The 22,710-nt window shown below is 41.6% G+C and overlaps 1 protein-coding gene across 1 annotated transcript in view; it reads left to right on the top strand.

Moving 5' to 3' along the window:
• Window positions 1-22,710, top strand: part of c20h8orf34 (chromosome 20 C8orf34 homolog) — a 68,515-nt gene that overhangs the window by 16,300 nt on the left and 29,505 nt on the right. Inside the window, exons 2-7 of the mRNA XM_075452291.1 lie at window positions 309-453; window positions 934-1,065; window positions 3,050-3,169; window positions 4,211-4,239; window positions 4,966-5,129; window positions 9,763-9,929. Coding sequence (XP_075308406.1) covers window positions 309-453; window positions 934-1,065; window positions 3,050-3,169; window positions 4,211-4,239; window positions 4,966-5,129; window positions 9,763-9,929 — 757 coding nt within the window. The remainder of the gene's footprint in view (window positions 1-308; window positions 454-933; window positions 1,066-3,049; window positions 3,170-4,210; window positions 4,240-4,965; window positions 5,130-9,762; window positions 9,930-22,710) is intronic.

Genomic DNA, 22,710 nt, shown 5'->3' with positions numbered 1-22,710 from the left:
ACAGAAGGGAAACGCTGCCATCCATCGGGATGAACCATTATCCTGTTTACGCTGACTTATTGCTTTTAAGGATATTGACTCTGAGCCTAGAAATTTAATGAATCTGAGAAGGAGACGAGGGGAATATGTCACTAGTTTTGCCAGGTTGATAGCGAATTCAGCTACAAAACAAACCCGGTAATGCTTGCAAGGTTTGCATTTCTCTGAATCAGCATGGTGGAAACTGGTGGAAATTCCCCTGGCTTGGCTCATTTCTTTTATAAGGTCTCTTTCGTCTAATGGTTCTCTGCTTTACTCTGCTTCTGTAGGAGTTGATGACCAAATTGATAACTGAGACTCCAGACCATCCAATCCCTTTTCTCATTGATCACCTGCAGACCAAGCAAGACAGCCCTGGCAAGCTGCACAGAGCTCTCTCTGGCTCAGCAGCTCTGTGGGCACAGAGCTCCCCAGGTTGGTCAACACACACACTGGCATACAGTGACATGACGTACAGTGGAAAGTTTTCAGACATAAACCCTGAATTGCATCGCTGGAGAGGCTTCAAAACAGTTGTGCACTGACACTCCCCATTCTGCTGAGAAGGATGGGTGAAACATCTGAAGGAGTGATGCGTAAAAGGACACACTGAGTTGAGGGTCTCTGTATTTATGTAAATGCGGATTTGTTAGAAAAATATACAGTTTAAGGATAAGACAAAACATAACCTCATAGTGTGGAAAACAGAGTCTGGAAACTTTCCATATACACTCCAAATACTCACAAAGAATAAGAATTGCCTTTGAACATATCCCTCTCTGCAATAAGCTCAGCATATGTTAGAAAAATGGCTCTTAGGCTGCATCAAAAACAGCAAAGCTTTTACATTAAACTGCATTTATACCTCGGACACTTTGGATTCTGAGCATGCACTGTGACTGTCTCTCCTGACAGAAAGCAAACACACTCGAAGGGAGTACAGCAACTTTGAGAAGCCATGGCAAATTCACCCAAAGAAACCAAAGAAATCAAAGAGCGACCTGGCTGTTTCAAGTATCTCCCCACCTTCACCGGAGTCCAAGTCCTGTGAGTTTAACCTCTGTGCGGTTATTGTTTTTTTTTTTTTTTATCACTTTCCTTCTTTCTGACTGTTTCACATTTGTCTTGATCCCACAGAGACACACATACTCACTCAATCCAAGTTAGACTATGAAGCTGCGCAGTTTGTACCAGTTGTTTCCCCAATTACATGCTCCATTGACTTTAATCTCAATTTTTAATTGGATATAATTATATCTAATTAAAGTTAGTCACAGTGTATAGTCTGGTATCCTCCTTCCAGCCTCTCATAACCCTGCAGATTAGTTCATTATAAAGTGAAGACTTTTCATACAACCCGGTGAATTATTCACAAACTTCTTGCAAAGAATTGATGGAGAGATTAAGAAATGTCTAGTTTAGTTTTGAAATAAATGACCATTGCTGTAATGTTGGAATGAAGTATGAGGCTGGAGGCAGTCGAGGTGGGTCAAATGGGGAGGAAGCGGAGGAAGCGGAGCCGCAGAGTGTTTCAATAATTTAACACTGTGCTCTGTCACTGCCAGATCAAGTCTATTTTAGGCTGTGGTTGAAGCATTGCACACAATCGAGAGGAAACTGGTGTGGAGATGGGTGCGTGAAGTGAAAAAAAGACAACAATCGAGAGGGCGAACCAAGAAGCGCATCGAGGTGTACTTAACTTTGGAGCTGTACCAGCCTTCCTGTTGTCCCCTCCGAGAGCGAGACGTCTTCAAAGCTAGACCCAAACACAGATTACATTAAAAATACACACATAAGTGTTTTGGCTCGCAGAGCTCATGGAAGATTGAGATCAAAAGAAGTGCTTCTCAGCATTATTGTGCAGTGTAGCGGAAAAGGAACCAACAACCATCACAGGAGTACCAAGGATACACAAAGGTGCAAATCGGGTGCAAAGTTTGGCAAAGGATTAATCGGCTTTAGCCTTACCTCTACTTGACAGATGCTTTTAATTGGCGGATCTGCTGGGAAATTAATTCTTAACCTCTATTTTTCTAAGCTCTTAAGATATGGCATGGTCTTTTTTCCAATGCAATACAACACTCAGAGGCAAGCGGACGACAGAAAGGCCTTTTCTTGAAAGAATTAATTAAAAAAAAAAAACCCAATTTTTTTTTTTGGCAGAGACATTTGCTGTGTGTTTGCGGTTGTTATAACACCAAGCAGCTTAGTCAGGGTAAACAAGTGTAGGGGAAGGCGCACTGTAGCAGCAGTGCAGTCAAATATTCCCTATCCACTTAATATGTGTCTGTGTGAGTAAACTGAAAGGTGATGCTTACTTCCTGCACCTGTCAGCAGATATATAGGTTTCATTTCCACATGCATACACTTATTCTAACATCCCTTATGTTTTTCTTTAGTACTCAGTGTCTGTTCAGGCAGCGAGGAGTGGCCTACAGACAACCAGTACGTGTTTGGCATCTCTACACAATCCACTGTTTTTTCACACTGATTCAAATTCAACTGTGTTTCAGCATAAGGGTGTCAGATATGGATGAACTCAAGTAATCTCCCTCATGTACAAGACTGTTGCTCTTTGTCTTTATAAATAGTGCAAAAATCCCATAGTCTATGAATTAACCATCATCTTAGAGGCTGAGGGATGCAGTGAGAGGACACTGGCAGGATGTCGGTACACTATGTGGGTCATTTCCTGCCCCTGTTTTAGTTGTTTTGGTAATCAAAGAGACTGGTGGACACTGTCCCCTGGCTTCAGACCAGTCAACTCTGTCTCTCTGGATGCAAAAGACTTTTCTGCCAGGGCTCCATTTCACTGCATCCTACGGTGAATCACAAATTCACCGTCCGACAAATAGTGCTACAAGCTGTGCCGTTTACGGTTTACTTTACAATGAGGGTGTTTTCTTTCTCGTTACCTTGAAGTCCTTTTATGTGATCAGTTTTTGTCCTCTCTTTTAGGACGTATTCACACAGTTGGTCCGTGGCACTTTCAGAAGTTCTGACATGAATTGTTTGTGTTTGTGATGACCAGTGCCGCGGTCAATCGAGTGCCATTCCTGGGACTGGAGGGAGAGCCGGGACTTTGATGAGCTCAACCACATTCTGCAGGAGAGCAAGAAGCTTGGCAAGGCCCTGGAGAGCCTGTCACGCAGTGAGTGGCTGACCTCAGTAGAGTGCATTTTATTCTAATCTCCAATAGGGGGCGAGGCTTATTGTTTCAAAAGCCCAATTGGGAGGACGTGTTTGAGAGAAACATGGCCCCTTGCCTTGAACTGTGACCTCTGTAAATACTCTCCTAATGAGTTCATGGTCTCAACTGATAGTTTCATGTTTTAATCAATAAAGAATGATAGCTGTTTTATAAATAATGGTTCCTTGGGGGTTGTGATTCCCAATTTACTACAAACTACTGCTAGCATGAAATAGACGTGTGCAGTTTCCACTGTCTCTGTCTCTGTCACATTCTCTTCTTGTTCGTAACGCTGTTTCCAAAGACGAAGCTGACAATGGCAAAAATGCTGAGCTGAGTCTGTAGAGTTCTGAAATTAGATCTAGACAACCGAATTAAACTAATGAGACAAAAATGTAATTAGAGTCCGGTGTTTTCAATCATTGGGATGACAACCAGGCATGAGTGGGTGCCCTGTTTTATTTAGATAATAGGGATCTGTTAAAGTCTGATCTTCACAGCACATTTGTTCGAAGTGTATCATTACCCAAACAAAAAAGATGTGTAATAGCTTCAGAAAAAGAGTTTTTGATGCCCATTGAGCTGGAAAAGGTTACAAAACCATCCACGATTGTGTAGTTGAGGTAATTCAAGACCATTGTAACTCCTAATTCCTCAAAAGTGGCCCATGAGCAAAGATCCCTCCAGGACAAAGGTGTCTCCAAGGTCACAGAGGAAACCTGGATCCCTTCTTATCAGCTAAAGTTTCTGGTTTCTGAGAATGTTAGTTGCAGGAATTGATTTCTACTGTCAAACACAGATATGTAACATAGTATCTTTTTCCTCAATTAAAAATTGGTAGAAAATAATAATAAAGTCGACTTATCGTAAACTAGGCTTTAGTCAAAATGAATGTCTCCATACTTTCTGTAACTGACACAGTGAATCTGGGCTGTTGAGGCTCAGACTTTGACCTGCTTGACTTCTTTGTGGCACTGAAAAAACATTTTCCCTTCTCTGCAGGCATTGCCATCTCTGATGAGCTCGACCAGGTATGTACATATTAAATGTCTCGGAATCTGAAAGTCATTTACGTATAATGGCGTTTCATTTGCAAGGAAACCGTCCTGTCCTGTCAGAATTTCTCATGCTACATCAAATATAATCTAAAAGTTTCATAACTTGGTTAAGTGCTATCTGATGGGAGTAGTACTTCAGTGAGCCTGTCCTCCATCTCCTCTTGGCGCTTCACAGTGCGTCTCACCCCAATAACACTGTCGCAACAGAGTCTTTGTCTTCATCAGGTTTCAATTCCTTCCCGCCACAATAGTGGCAGCAGCTGCCCTGGCTGGGGATGCGCAGAACTATTTGGAGCGGATTCTGCTGTTTTGACAGAGACTTTATTTTTGCTTAGTAAAGCAGCACATGTCCAGACAGTATCCTTTTTGTTCTGGGGGACAGAAAATGTAAACCCGCTCTAAACGTGCAGATGTGGCAGAATTTGAAACATTTGCCTTTTGTATTGAGCCAGGTGCAAATGTGTCCCGGCAATGTTTCAAAGCTCCGTTGTTATGAGGAATGCAGTTTTCGTTTCAGACTTACGTTTTTCCATATTCTTTTTGAATAAGAGGTGTTGTGATGACATTCCCAGCAGTTCTCTGACTCCGCTCACCTCCACCTGTGCTTTTTGTCATTTAGGTTTGCATCACGGCTTGTCTGTCTGCCCCATCTTTACAGATGCTTTGGCTCTAATTTCATATCCCCCCTTTTTTTTTTAGAACTTTGGGGGATACAACTCGGTTATGCGCCCTCGGGTGGTGGGGGAGTGGGTCGGTCGTGAAGAAGATGACGCCGACCCGCTGGCTGCTGAGATGCTGCACCCGCCTGTTCCTCGGACCAAAACTGAAGTGTGCTGGAGCGGAGACAACAGCCCGGCTCGGAGGTCAGTAGCTAGATTTACTTGAGTCGTGTGTGTGTGTGTGTGTGTGTGTGTGTGAGCAAGTGAATCATTTAATGAAGAAGAAGTTGAAAACTTCAGAAAGTTCCCAAAGCTATTGTCGGCTCTAGACTTCTAACTGGAGCTGCCTGAGGAATGCCCATCTGAATGGGTTTGATAATCCCATTTCAAAGGAGTGATCAAACATTCTGCCATGATACTGCCTCAGCCTAGTTTCGAATTAAAGCTAACCTCATTTCTGCATGCTCAAGGCCAAAGAAATTTTGTCCCTGTTGTTTAAAAAAATGGCCTCTCGTTGTCAGTATAACCCGATTTCGCGATGAGCTGTTAAATCATTTGTCTTTGTCTTTTTTCTCTTTTATATGTTCATGTTTTAAGAACTTTTCAAGATGCAGATAACTTTATTCCTCTCAGACTTCCCTGGCACATGTTGGTAAACTTATGTGTGTGTGTATACTTATCTTGTTACCCCCTTTGGACCTTTTCTAATACTAACAACAGCTTGTTGGGACCGGGAGTCCTCATTTGGACCATAGTCTCATCCTATTGTGGCATTATTTTATATTATTTTATGTAAAGCACTTTGAATTGTTTGTACATGAAATGTGCTATATAAATAAATTGGATTTGATTTTGATTTGATTATGTCATTTCTTTGGTTATGGTCAGGCTTATTTAGGTGGTTATTCAGGTTCGTGGTAGATTTAAATTAGTTGTGGTTAATGTTTGGGTTAGGTGAGGCTGTTCAAAATGAATGGAAGTCAGAGCATTGTACTAATGACTTATTAATGAAGCTGTGTGAACTTTTATGTATATGTATATACGTCAGCATAAGTGTGTGTGTCTCATGCAGTTCTGCCGCCGATGTGACTAATTAAACGAGGACGGGATATAAAACCATAAATCTTGTGCAGGCCTCAGCTGACACACGCACTTTTAATCTCATTAGATTACTGTAAAGTTGGATTAAAGGTAGAAATCACTTAGAAACCTGAGCTGGGAGACAGAGGTGTGTGTGTGTGTGTGTGTGTGTGGGCTCACTGATGCACTCCACTCTGTGTGTGTGTGTGTGTGTAGATGAGATGTTGTGTTCCAGCTTATGAGTGTGAGAGACTCGTGCTGCTGTGTGTTTTGGATGGGCTTCTTCTCTCGTTTATTTAGGGGCTCATCGGACGGATAATTTCTTGCACTGCTTGATGCTTTTGCTGGGAACCTACATTTGCGCTCGCAAGTGTTTGACTCACACCTTCATCTCTTCCGAGCTGTTTTCGGGACCGACCAAACCAAATGCCAAAAATAGCTAAATGACATAACATAGATAAATGTATTGTTTTAGTTGTTGTGTCTGGTCATGAGGTTGGAGTTTAAGATCCTCCGGATAGGTTTATGATTTATGTTAGAGAGGCTAGAAATGAACCATCTGATCTAAAAACCAGTAAAGCCCTGTCTTGAAATCCCTTCTCAGCCTTTAATGGGCTATCCCCACTGGTGCTTGTACACTTGGAACTCTTAGAATTATTTTTTTCCTTATGTGTATGACTTCTTTGCCAAGTAAGCTAAATCTCCCTCTTTCTATTTTTGTGTGTTTGCTTGTTTTCATTTACAAACACGTTGCTCTGATTGCTCATTAAAGCCCACCATCACTGATTATCAGGAGCGGAGACGAGAGGCGGTGCCAATTCTCCCTATGCATTATGAGGGATTAATTAAAGAGGCTCTTGGGAAATCAAGGTTCAAGTGAATGTTTTATTTTGAGACCTTCTCATTCAATGCCTGATAGTAAAACAAACTGCTCTTCTATCTTCATAAAATGTCTTTACGTTGTTTCCTTTATCACCAGCTGTATCCATGGTTATAGATAGTTATAAACAAAGATCCTGCGAAAGCCTGCTCTGTGGCCTACACCTGTTTTTATTTGGTGGTCAGTGCTGTTGTCAGTTTCATTCCCAAAGCACTTAGAAAAGACACGAGTTGTACAACAGTGTTGAACGACAAAAATCAAGAGCAGCATGAAGTAACATCCCATAACATCCCAAACACAATAGGGAGAAAATCAATAGAATAGATAGAAAAGACTAAAAGTAGTAATATACTTCCATAACCTTCAAATAAAACAAACTTTTATTAAATGTTTTGATGTGAATCGGTAAATTCCAGTTTAGGAGTGGCCACTGTAAAGAAACGATCAACTCTATTTTTGTGTTTCCATCTTGGAATATCCAAGAGCATCTAATCGGTCAACCTTAATGTTAACGGTAACGATGCACGACGCACACAAATGGAAAAGTTTGTCGAGACAGGCTGGGTCCAACCCATTTAGAGCCTTAAAAAACCCTCAATCAAATCTTGAAATCTATCCTATAATGAACGGGAAGCCAGTGTGATATTTGTTATACTTGTTCCTGTTAAAAGACGAGAGGCTGCAGACGAGAAAGAGATGACCGCTCTGCACCCGCATACGAGGATTTACAATAATCCAGCCGAGGTGAAAGGAGGCATGATTGACTTTTCCACAATCTTTGGGACAATGATTAGGCTTCACCTCGGCTGAAAGTCTTATCTCATCAAAACTTGTTGTGACATCTGAGCTGATCAGAGCTGTCAAATACACACACACGCACACACACGCACACACACGCACACACACGCACACACACACACACACACACACACACACACACACACACACACACACACACACACACACACACACACACACACACATAAAAATATATATGTATTTGTATATTGAGGTCCAAAGGGAATATTTGCAATCACAAAGAGTAACTCAACTCAAACTTTATTTATAGAGCACATTTAAAAAACAACCGAGGTTGACCAAAGTGCTGTACAGGATAAAAGCTGCTTTAAAGGTAAAAGTGAATAATGCAACCGTTCCAAGCAGTTAAAATCAATAGACTAAAACACAGTGCAATAAAATAGAATAAAATAAGTTAAAATAAAATACTTTAAAATAAATAAAATAAAGATATAAAACAAATCAAGGTTATCAGCCAAGAGTCTACTTAAAAATGATTAAAAGCCAGGGAGAAAAAGTGGGTTTTTAAGGAGGATTTAAAAGCCTCAAAAGATCCTACAGATCGAATGTGCCAGGGAAGGTTATTCCAGAGCCGAGGGACCGCTGCCACAAAGGCTCGGTCACCTTTGGTTTTGAGTTTTGTTTTGGGGGGGACCAGTAGGAACCGATTCGAGGATCTCAGTGATCTGGCGGGAGAGTGGATATGGAGGAGCTCGGCCAAATATTGAGGGGCTAAGCCATTAAGAGCTTTAAAAACAAACAATAAAATTTTAAAATCTATTCTAAAAGCAACTGGGAAGTAAGAGCAGAGAGTTAAAAAAAAACGGCCGTGAAAAATGGCTCATATGCGCAATCAAACTAATCAATGTAATTAACACACACACCACACAGAGGGTGTGATGGAATATCAGTCATCTTTTGACCCTTCCCTATTAGCTGTAAATAGAAATCATTAAACTGAGATTAGTATCAAATAAATTCTCTCCCACCCCTACGACCCACACCCTCAGCTTGAGAGATACGAAAATGAATTTCTTCAGTAACAGCTTTCATCTGTTTTTCAGCGCGTAGAAACGTGGCCTTTTCTGAGTTTGTCAGAGAAACAAGACAATTTTTACCGGAGAAAACTTTTGGCAGAGAGAATGTGGAGAGAAGCGTCTCTGTTTCCATGTTGACATTTGTTGTTTTTAATTAAAACAGCCTGAAAAGCGAAGCCTCATTGTGCTGTCGCTGCTGCAGAGAACGGAACATTTCCACAGCTGCGTCCTATCAGGACGGCAAACCGCAACTAATGATTACAAATGACCGTGTGGAGAGATGTTAACATAGGCCTTTATGATACAATAAATAGTGGGGGTTAGAACACAACATGTGAATTAAATGTAAACAAAACAGTACTCCTGTTTAATGACTCATGTGACTATACGGAAATACAGGAAATGAGTGATTCAGATTTTTTCTTATTTTCATCTTTAGTTTAATTTCTGGCAGCTTTCTTGTTCTCAGTCATGTCAGTTTGGATCTGATTGTTGGTGGTTGTGAGGACTAAGAGCTACAAAGGATGTTTTCAACAACTCCCTGCTCATAAAACCTGAGCTCAGGTTCACTTTTCAAACTAACATCCTCTAAACTCCTAATGGTTTGTGGTCGGCGGTGCAACCGTTGCTCTGCTGCTCACCTCAGAGCAATTACCTCGCCTTATCTTCTGCCTGCCAGCCATTTATAGCAGGGTGTACGCTTCCTGCGTGACACATGAAAAGACTCCATGGTGTTTTGTCTCTGAACAACCAGGGAGTGTAGCCACCCATACCACCTGCACTCAGCTGATGATAACAGTATTTTGTTCGGGCTGTGGTCTGCTGAGATACGCGCCTGGCACATTAGGATGAGGAAAATAACAACCTGAACACGATAAATCATCCTAATTTTGTTTGTGGATTTCTCCAAAACTGAAAAAATGTCCCAACGGGTGATGATTGCATCACATTGATCACGTTTCTCTTTCAAATACTTCTTAAAAACGAGTGGCCATGTGATAACTTGTTCTTGAATGACAGTATCTTGTGTGTTTCCTCTCAGCCTGAAGATGGAAACAAAGAGCAAAGGGCTGAAAGAGCAGCAGCAGCATCACAAGAAGCTCCTGGCGGCCATGTTGTCTCAAGACTCCTTTGATTCAGTCAACAGCCCCACCCCCTCTGTTGTGGAAGAGGAGATCGAGGACGAGGACGATGCCATGGAGCTTCTGGGTAATGTCACAAGCTTATACTACATAAACTTACACAAAGATGATTCTAAGCTGAGCTGCCCATGAACCATGTGTCATTTGTCTGAAACGCCTGTTCTTTAAACACCAAAAAAAGAAGCATCACAGACCAAAAGCTGGAATTCATAAGGCTACAATGGTAAAATGAGTCAAAATATAAGTAAGAAAGAAATCAAAATTTTTTTGTTTTGTTTTGTGGTTGGAAGATTCCTAAAATAAGATGTGCACTCTCATACAGTGTTGGCTCATGCTGTTTCTAAGCTGAAAAGACAGTATAAACTCGACTCACATGTCGTACCGTTACCCAGTGTTCCTGTTACTTTAATCCAACATGTTCACAGGAGGTGTTGGAGAAAAAAAAAATCAATTGATGTTAGAAACTGAAATCCTTGTTTTCTAAGATTCAGAATCAATTCACAAATGTAAAAAAAAAAAGGTTTGTTTTGGACATTTTTGGTAAAGTTGATTTTCAGCACGTTTCTCTTTGCTTCCATTCCGATGACTTTTTCACCTGTTGAAGAAGCTCCAGTTAGTTCGTTGAGCGAGCTAAAGACTTTTAAGAAACTGCTGGGTTTCCAGGCTTTTGTTGTACGGAGGATGTCTGCGTCTGTCTAACTTTTGATACAGAGAATCGAGCCAAAGTGTGTCCTATCACTACATCATTGTTGCGGGGAAAACGATACCTAAACTGTATAAATATAAAGGGGTAAAAGGTATAGAAGCCTCTGTTTAGAGTGTTTACTTTCATTGAAATTCCTGACAAAATTCCTGCAGAAGCTGCAGCACTCGAGGTAAAAGCTCCACACACATTTTAAGAAGTATACACATGCACTTTTTAGGCACCTCGTTTAATGATGTAGTTTCATGACATGTCCGTTCAGTATAACGGTGCGTGTCTTTATGATACGGTAAGGGAGGCTGCCTTGTTTTTAAATATTTATGAGTGTTGACTCTTTTTTTTTAGCAGGAAGATAAATAAAAAGAGGTGTGGCTTTCTGTAGTAGTCAGATAATGAAATGGATTTTCAACTGTGTACCTCTGTGATTTAGTTTCACTTTTGAATTTAGATGTTTTATCAGGGAGCTTGCAGTGCTACAGATATATAACATATGCCTAACTCGATTTGATTAATCTGGCAGCATTTATGATGCCACCAGTTCAAAATATTGCACCTTCTTCACTAACCTAAAAGAAGTGGAATTTCCTTCAGTACACACTGGGGACATCTTCATGGAAGGAAAGTGTTACATTTGTCCAAACCTGTAAAGGAAGTGTATGCATACGTTGGCTGTTATAAGACGCTGCTTCCCCTTGTTTACATAATCCGGCAAGACGTACCTTTTCATTCTGACAGCTTGAGAATCACAGAGTAGCTCCTTTGATGTACTTCTCTGCATTTGAGCACATATTATTCACATTCCCTCATGCCAGTCAGGCCACCTTGTGCTCACTTGAGATGGATTGGTAGAGGTGGAAAGTGCACCTGGGATGAAGTCTTGTTTCAGCCTCGTTCAGTGGATGGTCTGAGAGCTTGTCATGCTGTCTGTGCAGACGCAGGATTTAACGCTTCGTGCCAAATTGAATCTGGGGCCTGATATACTTCATGTTTTGAAGCTCTCCTATATGTTCCTTCCATTTAGTCTCTGTGATATTGTCATCTTTATCAGCAGTGGTGGATCTCTTTAGTAAAGTAGCTTAAAATCACACTGCACGTTCATATTTAGTTGCATCAGGTGCTACAAGATTAGATTTGAATTACAGTTTATAGCTACTCAAAGCTAATACATGAGCTTTTACACAAACAATGTTCTAGGTTAGCTTGCAGATGGCTGTCAAGCAGCATAACTTTGAGGAATAACGACCCACAATGCTCTCCTTTGTGTCTAACATGTGCTGCAATTACAGAGCTTCAGTGTCTCTCAAGCAGTCTCCTTAGAGCTGCTGCTCTGTGGTGACACACAATCTTCATATGCCTTTCGCTCGCTGCGCTTGAGAGCAGCATTGAGGTTTTTCTGCTTGTTAGCACCAGGGTCTTCCTGAGGGTCACACTATTTTATTGATGTGCGACAGAGAGTGCCCACGGGGTGCATGTACTGAAGCTGAAACAAATATTCAGATGTTTTTACTTGAAATGTCCTTTTATGGCGTTGTCACTGTTTAGTGACATCCAATTGTTTGATTGAGCACTGCTAATGGAATATATCAAATTAGCTCCATTATGCCCTGGAATGAAACCCTCTGCACCACTGACACACATCATTTACTTTAGTCATGTTTGGGGGATTGTGTGTTTTAGAGTTTCTTGCTTTGATTTTATTCTAGGCCCTGTGTCTGCTGCTGAGAGTCAGTTTATGAATGAATTCATTTTATTCCTGCACTTCGTGTGAACATCTCTTCCTCACGTGTTGTGAGGCTGACAATCACGCACCGTGTAGGATTGTACACAAGCTCCAGTGTAATCTTTCATCAAACCTCCTTGAGCAATCAATGAGCCCAGTTACTATCCAAATATACCTCAAATACAAATGTTGGATGGGTTGTGTTCTATCTGTAGCTCTAACTGTCTCCTCTCTTATATCAGCCTCACACAGTCATGACCCAAGACAGCAGTACATAATGGTGATAAATACAACAATAAAGCAGGGTGTTGGTGATCTGTGATGGCCCTCCTTGATCATAACTCCAAAACCCAGGCATAGTCCCTCAGTGGTTTTACACTACAGTCCAGGGCTGTAAATCAGAGGAAAAAATGCAGCGAGCTCATTCCTGACTTTCTGTCGAGGCCCGTTCATGGAGCTCTCCAGAGATGCTGCTTCTTTGTTGACCTCCTCACTGCTGTAGAGTTGATTACAGTTGGGGCTACTAACATGTGGTGGCTCAAAGAAATGGAAGACCCTCAGGAGGATTCCTCGGCTTCACTGAGGAAGAAGGTATTGGCACAAATTTGTGGCTGTGACCAAATGCATACCGAAGATGACTGCTGAATTTAGGCAGAGATGATGAGCCTGCGGTAAAACACTGACTCTCAGCGGAGATGCTTATTTTTCTTCCCCCTGCTGCTGTGCACACAAAGGTTAAAGCATGTGGTCAGCTGCTCAGCAGTGCTTCTGGAGCGGTTAAGGGGTCCTGAAGAACTGCAGAAGTCAGACTGGTGAAACTTAATAATCACAGGATTAAAACACTGTTGGAAATTCTATGACCCATCAAAAGCACCTCTTGCTGCAGTTTGCAAAGTTATGAGTTTTAAAAAAAGCCTCACAAAGCTTATAAATCCTTATAAAGTGTAATCTGGGATAGATTCTAACACCCACTATGTATAGGATAAAGCAGGTATGGAGAGTAGATGAATTGGACGTCCTCCTTGTGCAACAAGCCAACTTCTCCAACACCACACATTGTTGGAGGCTATATATTTGATGTATTTGCTTAGGATGACATCTAGTGGCTGAAATATTTAATTACAATTGTGTGAAAAATCCGCTCACAAGCACCGAGCCAGGTTAACAGTTTAGTTATTGTGTCCGATGAGTACATTTGTATTTAATCTGATGAAAAAAGGCTTTATGGCTCCTCTTATTTTGTTTGGTATGCTTCAGTCTTTGTTCTGGCCTATGCTGAAACAAATCCTGAAGTAACATATGTTCACTCCAGATGTGCATCTTCTTGTGTGTGCTGTACAATCAACTGGGCAGGTCTTTGTTCATCGCACCTGATAATTGGCTCCTTGTTGAGCTTATGCATGCCGTTCACAAAAGTCCAAACCTATGCGGTGTGAGAGAAATGGTGATCGTGAGAAGTAAAAAGATCCCGTGGTGTCGCTGTGATCAGCCATCCTCCTCTGGGAGGGCAGATCTGAGCCACTGTGAGCACTAAACATATTGCCAGGTTTCCAGTAGGAGGCAGGAAAGGCACACCAGTTTGCCCTGCTTTGTATCAACTTCAACTTATCTGAGGGGTTAAGGTGTATCATAAAAACAGGCTTTTAAAGATACAAAGAGAGTAATCACCATTTTCATATTGAGCAGAAGTGTTTTCCGTGCCGGGTGTATTATTGCCAGTACTTGAATAAGAAGCTTATGAGAAACTAATAATATCTCTTTGGAATGTTTTTTTAGTAGTGATAGCCTAGGTTTTCCCAATGTCATGCAGTTCTAAAACCAAAGACATGACTCAAGGTTGATTTGTCTTAGATTGTTCCAGAAAAGAGAGAACAATGTCAGCTCAGGGGCTAACTCTTATTGATTCTTTAGTTGCTCTCAGGTACAGTGTTGCGCTGTGCTTTCCCAGTTCTTTTCATTAGATCTGCTCTTAATATTCACCAGTCAAAGCCATATTGAAGATGAATATGACTCATATCTTCTTGTAAATACATGGAAAATGTCAGGATTCTAGCTTTCGCTGGGTGGTGGTGAGACCGCAGTTATATACTTATCTCAAACAAGAAACAAGCTGAGTTCAGAGTGTGGGGAGAAACGCCCAGTTTTTAGACTTGCAGTGTTATTTCATGGTAACTTAATGCTATGAGTTAGCCGGCTCCCTGCTGCGGAGTTACTGCTTGTGTCATCCATGGTGGAATTATCCCATTTCAGAGACATATGCTTTGAATTCTCAAGCTCTACTTTTGTAAATATATGTTTGAAACATATTTAATTTAAACGCATGCTGGCATTGGAAAAAACAATATCCTCTTTCGTGACAAAACATATTTTGCAAGGAAATGGTAAGCTTTCATTTCATCCTGGTCTACCTTTACTCGGCTTAAAGAAGCAACAGTGAGGGAGGAGTCCGTCTCCCATATACGTTTTCATTCTTCCAGAAGGTAACAGAGCTTCTCTCAGTGTAAAACAACAGTATATGACAGTCATCAGAACCCCCCCTGCATTAGCCAGCAGACCCTTTCAGTGAGTCAACCCACTCTGGCGTGATTCCTGAAACAGGAGAGGAGGATGTAAGAGTAGTAGTGAAGATTTGACAGGGACAAGATGGGGGCAAGATAAAGGGGACTGCTGGATGAGTTACAGTAGCTGTGTGTGGCTTCTTTGTTTGAGAGTGCTGTATCTTCTTTGATCAAGCAATGTCTGCAATACAACACACTAGCCCTTTTTTTTTCGTCTTCACAATCTTTACTTTCTCAACCAGCCTGAAATTTCACATAAAGTGATCTGTAACATCGCTGCCCACCTTACCCTCCCAGGTCAGTTACTGAACTAGATGGATGTCTGTGGTTGAGGAACAAAGTATTTTGCATAATAAAATTCTTACTTGGGAAACATTTTGTTGCAAGAAAAATTCCAGCATTCGGATAAAATGGATTACACAATGTGCTTGATGAGACCTTATTGATCATTTATAAGCCCCTTTTAATGCTAGAGGCTATTTTAAATCTATTGTTTTCTTTAAACTGTTGTCCTTTTGTTGCCCTTTACAGAGCTACTAATTTTATGTCTTGTTTTGTTTTATACCAACTAAGGTGAAGCAGAAATAACCTTTCTAAAAGTTATGGGATGAATGAATACATCCTCTTTCATTTCTAATGTTTTCGTACGGTATGAAAAAAAATGCTCTCGTCCTTGCCAGTTGTCAAAATGAAGTAAATACAACCTCAGGTTAAAAGCAACAGCTGACATCTTACATCCTTTCATTATTTACCTAACACAACTAAAACGTGTGAAAAAAGTCTACCTTTGCTGCTTCCATGAGAGGGTAAGTTGCTGCCAGGTGCTGCTTATCAAATGCACTGATTCAGTGATCATCAGCAAGTGTGAGCGCCTCTATAAAAGCTGAAGTTTTGGCAGTTTGCTGGTCTGGAGCATTCAGGTGTGTGTTCATACAATACAGAGGAGGAAATACATCAGCAGTAATTTTATAGAAGAAACTGTTTCTGCCCATCAGTCTAGGAAAGGTTATACGGTCATTTCCAAACCTCCATTATTCCACAATGAGAAACATTCAACATTCAAGAGATTCTAGTTGTCAATCTTCCCAGGAGTGGACACCCCAGATAATCCCCCCAGGTTCAGACTATGCAGTGCTCAGGAAAAATGCCAGAAAAAACCCTTCCAAGAGCTACACTTCTGATTCTACAATCCTCAGTTAGTATGTCAAATTAAGGTTCATGACAGTACAATTAGAGAAAGACTGAATTTTTTTTAAAGGTTGGAGGAGATAGTGTCTTCTCTCTAAAAAGAACATGGCAGCACAGCTTGGAATTGCAAAGTTCCATCTGAACCAACCACATGACTTCTGGAACAACGTCCTTTGGACAGACGAGCCCAAAGTGGAGAAGTCTCTCATAGAGTATCTACTGTCAAGCACGGTGGTGGGCTTGTTTTGCAGCTACAAGACCCGAGCACCTTGCAGTCATTGTGTTCACCATGAACTCCCCTCTAAACCAAAGTATTCTAACCGCAAATATGAGGCTATCTGTCTAATAGCCACAGCTTTATCACAAATTGGATCATGCAACGGGACAACGAGCTCAAATACAGCAGCAAATTTATGCAGCGAATGTCCGAATGTTTTTTATATTTTGAAAGTTTCTGCAATGCAACAACTGGTGCAGCTGTGAAATACGTGCAATGGAAAAAATTACTACAGTATTGCTTTTGGAAAGTTGTTTTGCAGAAGTATAAAGCAAAGACTGTAAAGAACACAGCTCATTTCATTACGCTGGCGGTAGATTAACTTAACTTACATGTACATCCCTGCACGTGTTCAGACTGCCAGTGTCAGCAGACGGGGGCCGCATTTCTTGATGCCAGCAGCCTCTCACACACACGCACACACACTCCAATCACCTCCACTGCCTCCTTCATCGTTGCCCAAACAACTAAAGACACAACAGTTGCCTTGGCAACAGTGTAAACCAGCATAAACAAAGCAGTATCATCATGGTGCATTAAGATGAAGGGGAGGAGGTAGGCGAAAGCGTGTGCTATATTTTAGTGGTGAAAGTTGCTTCGGCACTAAATCTGTTACTCAGCGTACCGGCTTGAAAGAGTTTGGCTCACCTCTGAAGGTTTCGCCGGCCTGTCGGTACAAAGAACCTCCCCCAGTAAAAGTGTAACTGCGGCCAATTTGACGCCTGTAAAAGTCTCCACTGTGCAGATGGATACGTTAATCGAGAGGCAAATTGCTCTGGTGTTACGGTGGTATTACTGGAAGCAATTACCTATAGGCAAGCAGACTGCTGTGATCTTTATAAGAATCCAGACTTAGCCAATATGTGGCACACAGCCTAATACCAGCAATCATCTCCTGTGTTCATATGCACCTTAGATGGACTAGGCAGATTAATTGCAACGAAGCGAGTTGAATGGGTACACTGATGCTGTATTGTGACTTGTGTAGTCAGACAGAATCAAAAGATTGTAGATAGACAGGCAAGTATGAAATGTCTAGATAGTGCTGTTATGTAGAGTTACAGATAAAGGCCTTGTGTGAATAGATGCATTTTGTTATTACGGGTTATTTTGCTAGAGACGTCACTGTTTCCTGGCTCCTGTCTGCTTCCAGATTAAGATTTGGGAAATCAGCAGACCTCTGAGATCTGTACCTGATGATATAGTGCAATAACTTTGGTGTAATAAGTAGCCCGGGTGTGTGTGTTTTTGTATGGGTGACTTCTAAGGTGAAGCTGCATCTACTTTACGAAACAAAACAATTTACAAAAGCTTTACAAAAAAAACAAAAAGAAGTTTAACACATTTTCGTAGGTTTTTCTCTGCAGCCTCTCTTAAAACGCCTCTTAAACAAGTTCTTTTCTCTTTGATTGACTGCTTAAATGTTCTGCCAGTGATTAAAATGAATTGTTTTAAACTTAAGATGGCACTCTTGATCCTGGCAGACAGATGTTTTGATAAACATTACGACACGCGTTCTTTAAGATCAAGTATCATTCCAAAAAAAAAAAAAAAAAAAAGCTCAAGGACCAAATGACTGGCACTGTAATTCATCAATACATCAAGCAGCTGTGTCTACAGCAACGTCCTAATCTCTGGTATATTTGCGGTTAGAAAGGGAGTTAAAAGGAGGTTTGCATCGAGGTCTGTGATAAGACTTTCCACAGACCTCAGAGCTGTGATGTTACCTCGCTCATGTGTGTCCCCATCTGATTCTGATCAGGGTTTTCAGAGCTGTGAGGCCTGAGAGCCTAGCAGTCGTATATTTAGGCCGGGGGGCGAGGGTCTCAGAGTGACGGTGCCATTGAAAGCCGATACATAATTATAATATGCAAGTCGGAAAATTGTTTTTATTACCAAGCCAAACAAATGTGTCTCTGTCGCGAGTCACATCAAAGATGCCCGAGTGACGACAAGCCGCCAAGTGAAGGCATTGTGTTTGAGGCTTAATGAAACACAAATGCTGGTTGCATGTGTGAGGGCAGCAGAAGTGTGAGGTCTGCAAGTGTCACTGCATGTGTTGCCGTGCGCCTTTTTATCTGCTCGTCTGAGTGCGTTGCTCACACATGTGAGTGAGTGCAGCTCTTGGCTGTGCACCGTAAGGAGCAAAGCGTCTGCCACATACAGACTATTAAGTAGAGCCCAGTGTTTTGTGGTGACACGTCGCCGCTGCTCATGAAAGAATGGAAAATTCAATTATTTCACTTAGATGAGACACAATAAATCAGAGCGCTCGATGAAATGCCGCCGACATGATGCGGCAGACGCTGAAGTGTGTACGTGCGCGTCCTCCATCTCCACGTGTGCGGTAGTGCTTGGGATGATTCCACCCCATATATCTGTCAACGCATCATCCGAGAAGGTGTACATTAAGTTATTTGTGAAGCTAGTGTGCTAATTATGACTTCAGCTCTGTTCTTAGTTTCACGAAGAGCAGCAAAGAGCCAGTCAGTCCGTCGCTATTTAAACAACATTAAATTACATGGAAACTTGGAGAGAAGAGCACACCAACACTTTATCTGCGCACTCTGCTCCACTCCTTTCTGGCTTCACTTGTGAGTGAGTGATTGCGGCACGGAATTTCTCATCGCTCAGGCCTTTTGTTGGGATTGCATCGCTTGAATAGTTTCCATTCCCCCCTTCATACGCTTACCCCCCCACCCCACAGTGCAGGCACACATTTTATTTATCTGCCATGTCTTGTTGTTAGGCAGGGGGAGCATGCATGGTTGCCCCAGTGCCCGGGGAGTGAAAATGTGACGGGCTGACAAACGGGCGAGTGTGGACAGACGCTTGTTGTGTCTAGACGGAGGCCTGGGAGGCTGTCATGGTCTCGGGGTAAACTGGTCCTGCGAGAGACGCACTGTAAACTTATCATGGTGGTATTGTGTGGGAGCCATGCTGAGGTCTATTGTGAACGTGGAGAGAATGCGCACGTGTTTGACTAAGTTGACACTTATACACACCAAACGTGCCGCGTGTTGACATAAACTTTGATGGGAGCATGGAGTCACAAATTTTCACATGAAAAGACTAAGCTGAGTTAAGTTAAGGTTTAAGTGCAGTTTACATGATGTATCAGGCGATTTGTTTTGGCTATGTACAAGTTCGCTCTGACTTTTTGGTTTCTATTTGCATTAGACTGCAGAAATCTCCTCTTGACTAATATTTTATGTCTAAAGTTGTACAGCATAGAAGTGCCTCTAGTCAAGACACGTGAGCACATGATTCAGAATACTTGTTGCTATAGTATGAGGAACATCTGCTCTTTGGTCTTAATGACACAATGTAATGTGTTGGCTGTTTTTCATCTGAGGTTGTATTTACCTCATCTTGAGACCTGGTAGGGGCGAGAGCATTTTTTTTTATTTCATCCTGATACGCAAACCTTAGAAATGAAAGAGGATGTGCATATAGAAGAAGTCATTTATAATGTTAGCACCCAAACGCCACAATGTTTCATTTCAGGCCTTTCTTAGAGATAGCACGGCGTCACCTCTCTCTCTCCAGAATTCAGAGTTGGATTCAGCCTCATAGATGACATAGCTGAGGGTCACAGTGCTGTTGCACAGATTAAGAGAGCAGGTTTAAACCTAAGTATCTTATGAGAACATTATCTTAAAACCCAGGGGCTTAGCCTTAATTTCTCTGCCTCATGAATGAAAAACATTTGGAATGCTTAACCCTCTGACATTTGCTGTAAATTACTGCCTTACCCCTGATGTTCCGCAACACTGATGGGGAAAAAAAAGAGATGCGTCTTGAGACAATGACATTACACAAAAAGAATCTTGCTGCGTCACGAATTGAAAGAATGAAGCATGCGGAGATTGCTCCAGGTCTGAACAAGCATATTGCATGCCATCTTAATGAGTTACATCCAGGACCAATAAAGTGGTTAACATGGGGCAGTCGGGGGCTTAAGCTTTTGCAGTTTTGCGGTATGCCTTATTCTTCCATCTTCACTTCCATATCCACAAACATGCAAACACATAAAAGTAGCACATACAAACCAAAAACGAACAAAACTGTTTCCATCTGCAGCTTTATCTCAAACAACATCCTCTGTTGTTAAGCTAAAAGGAGCCTCAACAAGGGTATACTTGAGAAGCGACTGCAAGTACAGATGATCTGGTCTCAGAACAAAATGTAGGGACTTATTTCTGCATGTTTCAGCTTCTGCTACATTTCTTTCAGGCAGCCTTTAATCAGTTTTCTGTGTGGGATGCACTTGAGAGAAAAGCCTGTATTTACCTCCGTGACCTTTATCTTTCTTCAGACACATAGGCCTTTCTCTGTTATTGTGTCATATTGTTTGCGTCCGAAAGAAAACAAGTTGAAAAGACAAAGACGGAGTTGAGGTGACAAGCAGCTGTGCACACTGAGGTCACGTTCTCTTTCAGGGTCAGGGCCGGTTGCTGCCATTCGTTTCGTATTTCATGAAAGCTGCATTCTCACAAGTGAATGTTTCCAAGTGTCAACTAATGATTTGTATCATGGGCTATGACCCAAAGAAAATCCGGCATGCCACATTAGTTAGTTGCCAAAAGAGGGGGTAATAGCTAGAGGGGAAAGAAGTGGGAATGGACGAGGAAAAAAAAAGAAAAGAGGGAAGGCACTAAAGTGAGCAGTTCCCACGACCAGAAAATTGCCCAAATCGCTGGTGGCTCTCTCTGGCCCCACCTCTCCAATGCATTCCGTGATGAATGGGACATTTAATATTGCCCTGCTTAAGGGTATTACTGGAATGTGGCTTATCTATCCTTCTCAAAACACTAAAACAACCCCTTTTCTCTGGTGATGTGTACCGGAGTGACATTGCAGATGCCAGGGATCAAAATGTTGGAGAACTAAGAAGACCGTCAGACTTTATGATCTAGATCATTTTACGTATAGATGAATACGTAGGAAAAACAGAACAAACAGAATTGTCATTTGTGATCTTTGATAGTGAGACAATTGGTTTGGCAAAATAGATGCTTTTTTTTCTGAGCTATAAAAAAGCTGCAGTTATGTTGTTGTTGTTGTTATCAGGACTAAACACCTGTTGCCACGCTAACAGTAAGAGTATAAGCTGGCACACTAATATGCTTATAGAAAATGATTTGCAGACATGCTAATGGAGGAGGAGACCTGAGCTATTACTAAAAATTTTAGCAACAATAAAACCTCTAGTGTTGCCATATATGAAGTAGCAAAAGCTGTACAAATTAGCCTTCAGGCTTTGAAACTCTATGACAATTCACAAACCTGTGCTAAATGCTTGACCTGTAAATACAAAGGAACAGCTACAGAAAGCAGATTGTTTCTTGTTTGAAAATAATAGGCATAAAATGGTAAATTGTTGTATTTGTATGGCGTCTTTCTATTCTGGCTGGCCAATCAAAGCACTTTGCCACCTTCACCCATTCACTCACACAGCACACTACACCGTGCATTCACACACATTCACACCCATTCATACACATTCATACATATTCATACACCGATGGATGCATCGGTAGGACACGTGGGGTTCAGTATCTTGCCCCTGGAGAAGCAGAGAGTCCAAACCGCCTCCCTTCAGATTGTTAGGCGACTGCTCTTCCTTCTGAGCTACAGCCGCCCCAAGACATGCTTTCTTTGGGCTGTGAATAATGCTGCAATCAGCAGCAAATAGCTCACCACAGATCTTTCCATTTGACACCTTCATAGTCATTTCAATAGTGCCCCTAACTAAATTTGCTTTCTGACAGGAGAACTGCCGTGAATTGACATATGCAACAGGGACAGGCACCAAAATCATCGTCCACGCCTTTCAGGCCAGAGCATGTTCAGACTGAGCCTCTTTAGTCAGTCCATAAAAGCATTTGTGTCATGTTCAGACCTGGGCAAAAGATAAGGGTAAATGTCTTATTTCAGAAAACACATATTTTTGGAAATGTATTTTGTTCAAAGAATGGATGACATCAAATTAGAATAGATGCAATAGCCATATCTTTCCATCCATACTCCACACTCCTATAAACGTGACTGATTACAACTACTAATTAACAAACTAATTATTATTTTACACTGTACCAAGGGCAATGTAGTGTGAAGCTGAATACATTCTCCAAGACTTAATGAAACATTTCTGGATCCAGATCCAGATCTGAATCGACATCATAAGTTAATCAGATCTAACATGGACTGTGGGCCATCTCTGGTAAGATTTTCATGCAGATTAGTCCATTAGTCTTTTAGTAGTCCTGCCAAACAAGGACTCAAACAAGTGGGATGTGATGGGAGTGATCCTGAAATGCACCTGTCTTGCTAACAAACAAACTGACAAACTCCACCAACCACATAACCTCCCTGGTGGAAGTTATTATGTTACTTCAA

This window comes from Odontesthes bonariensis, chromosome 20, assembly GCF_027942865.1.
Source record: "Odontesthes bonariensis isolate fOdoBon6 chromosome 20, fOdoBon6.hap1, whole genome shotgun sequence".
NCBI lineage: Eukaryota > Metazoa > Chordata > Actinopteri > Atheriniformes > Atherinopsidae > Odontesthes > Odontesthes bonariensis.
This window is presented reverse-complemented; position numbering and strand designations above follow the sequence as displayed.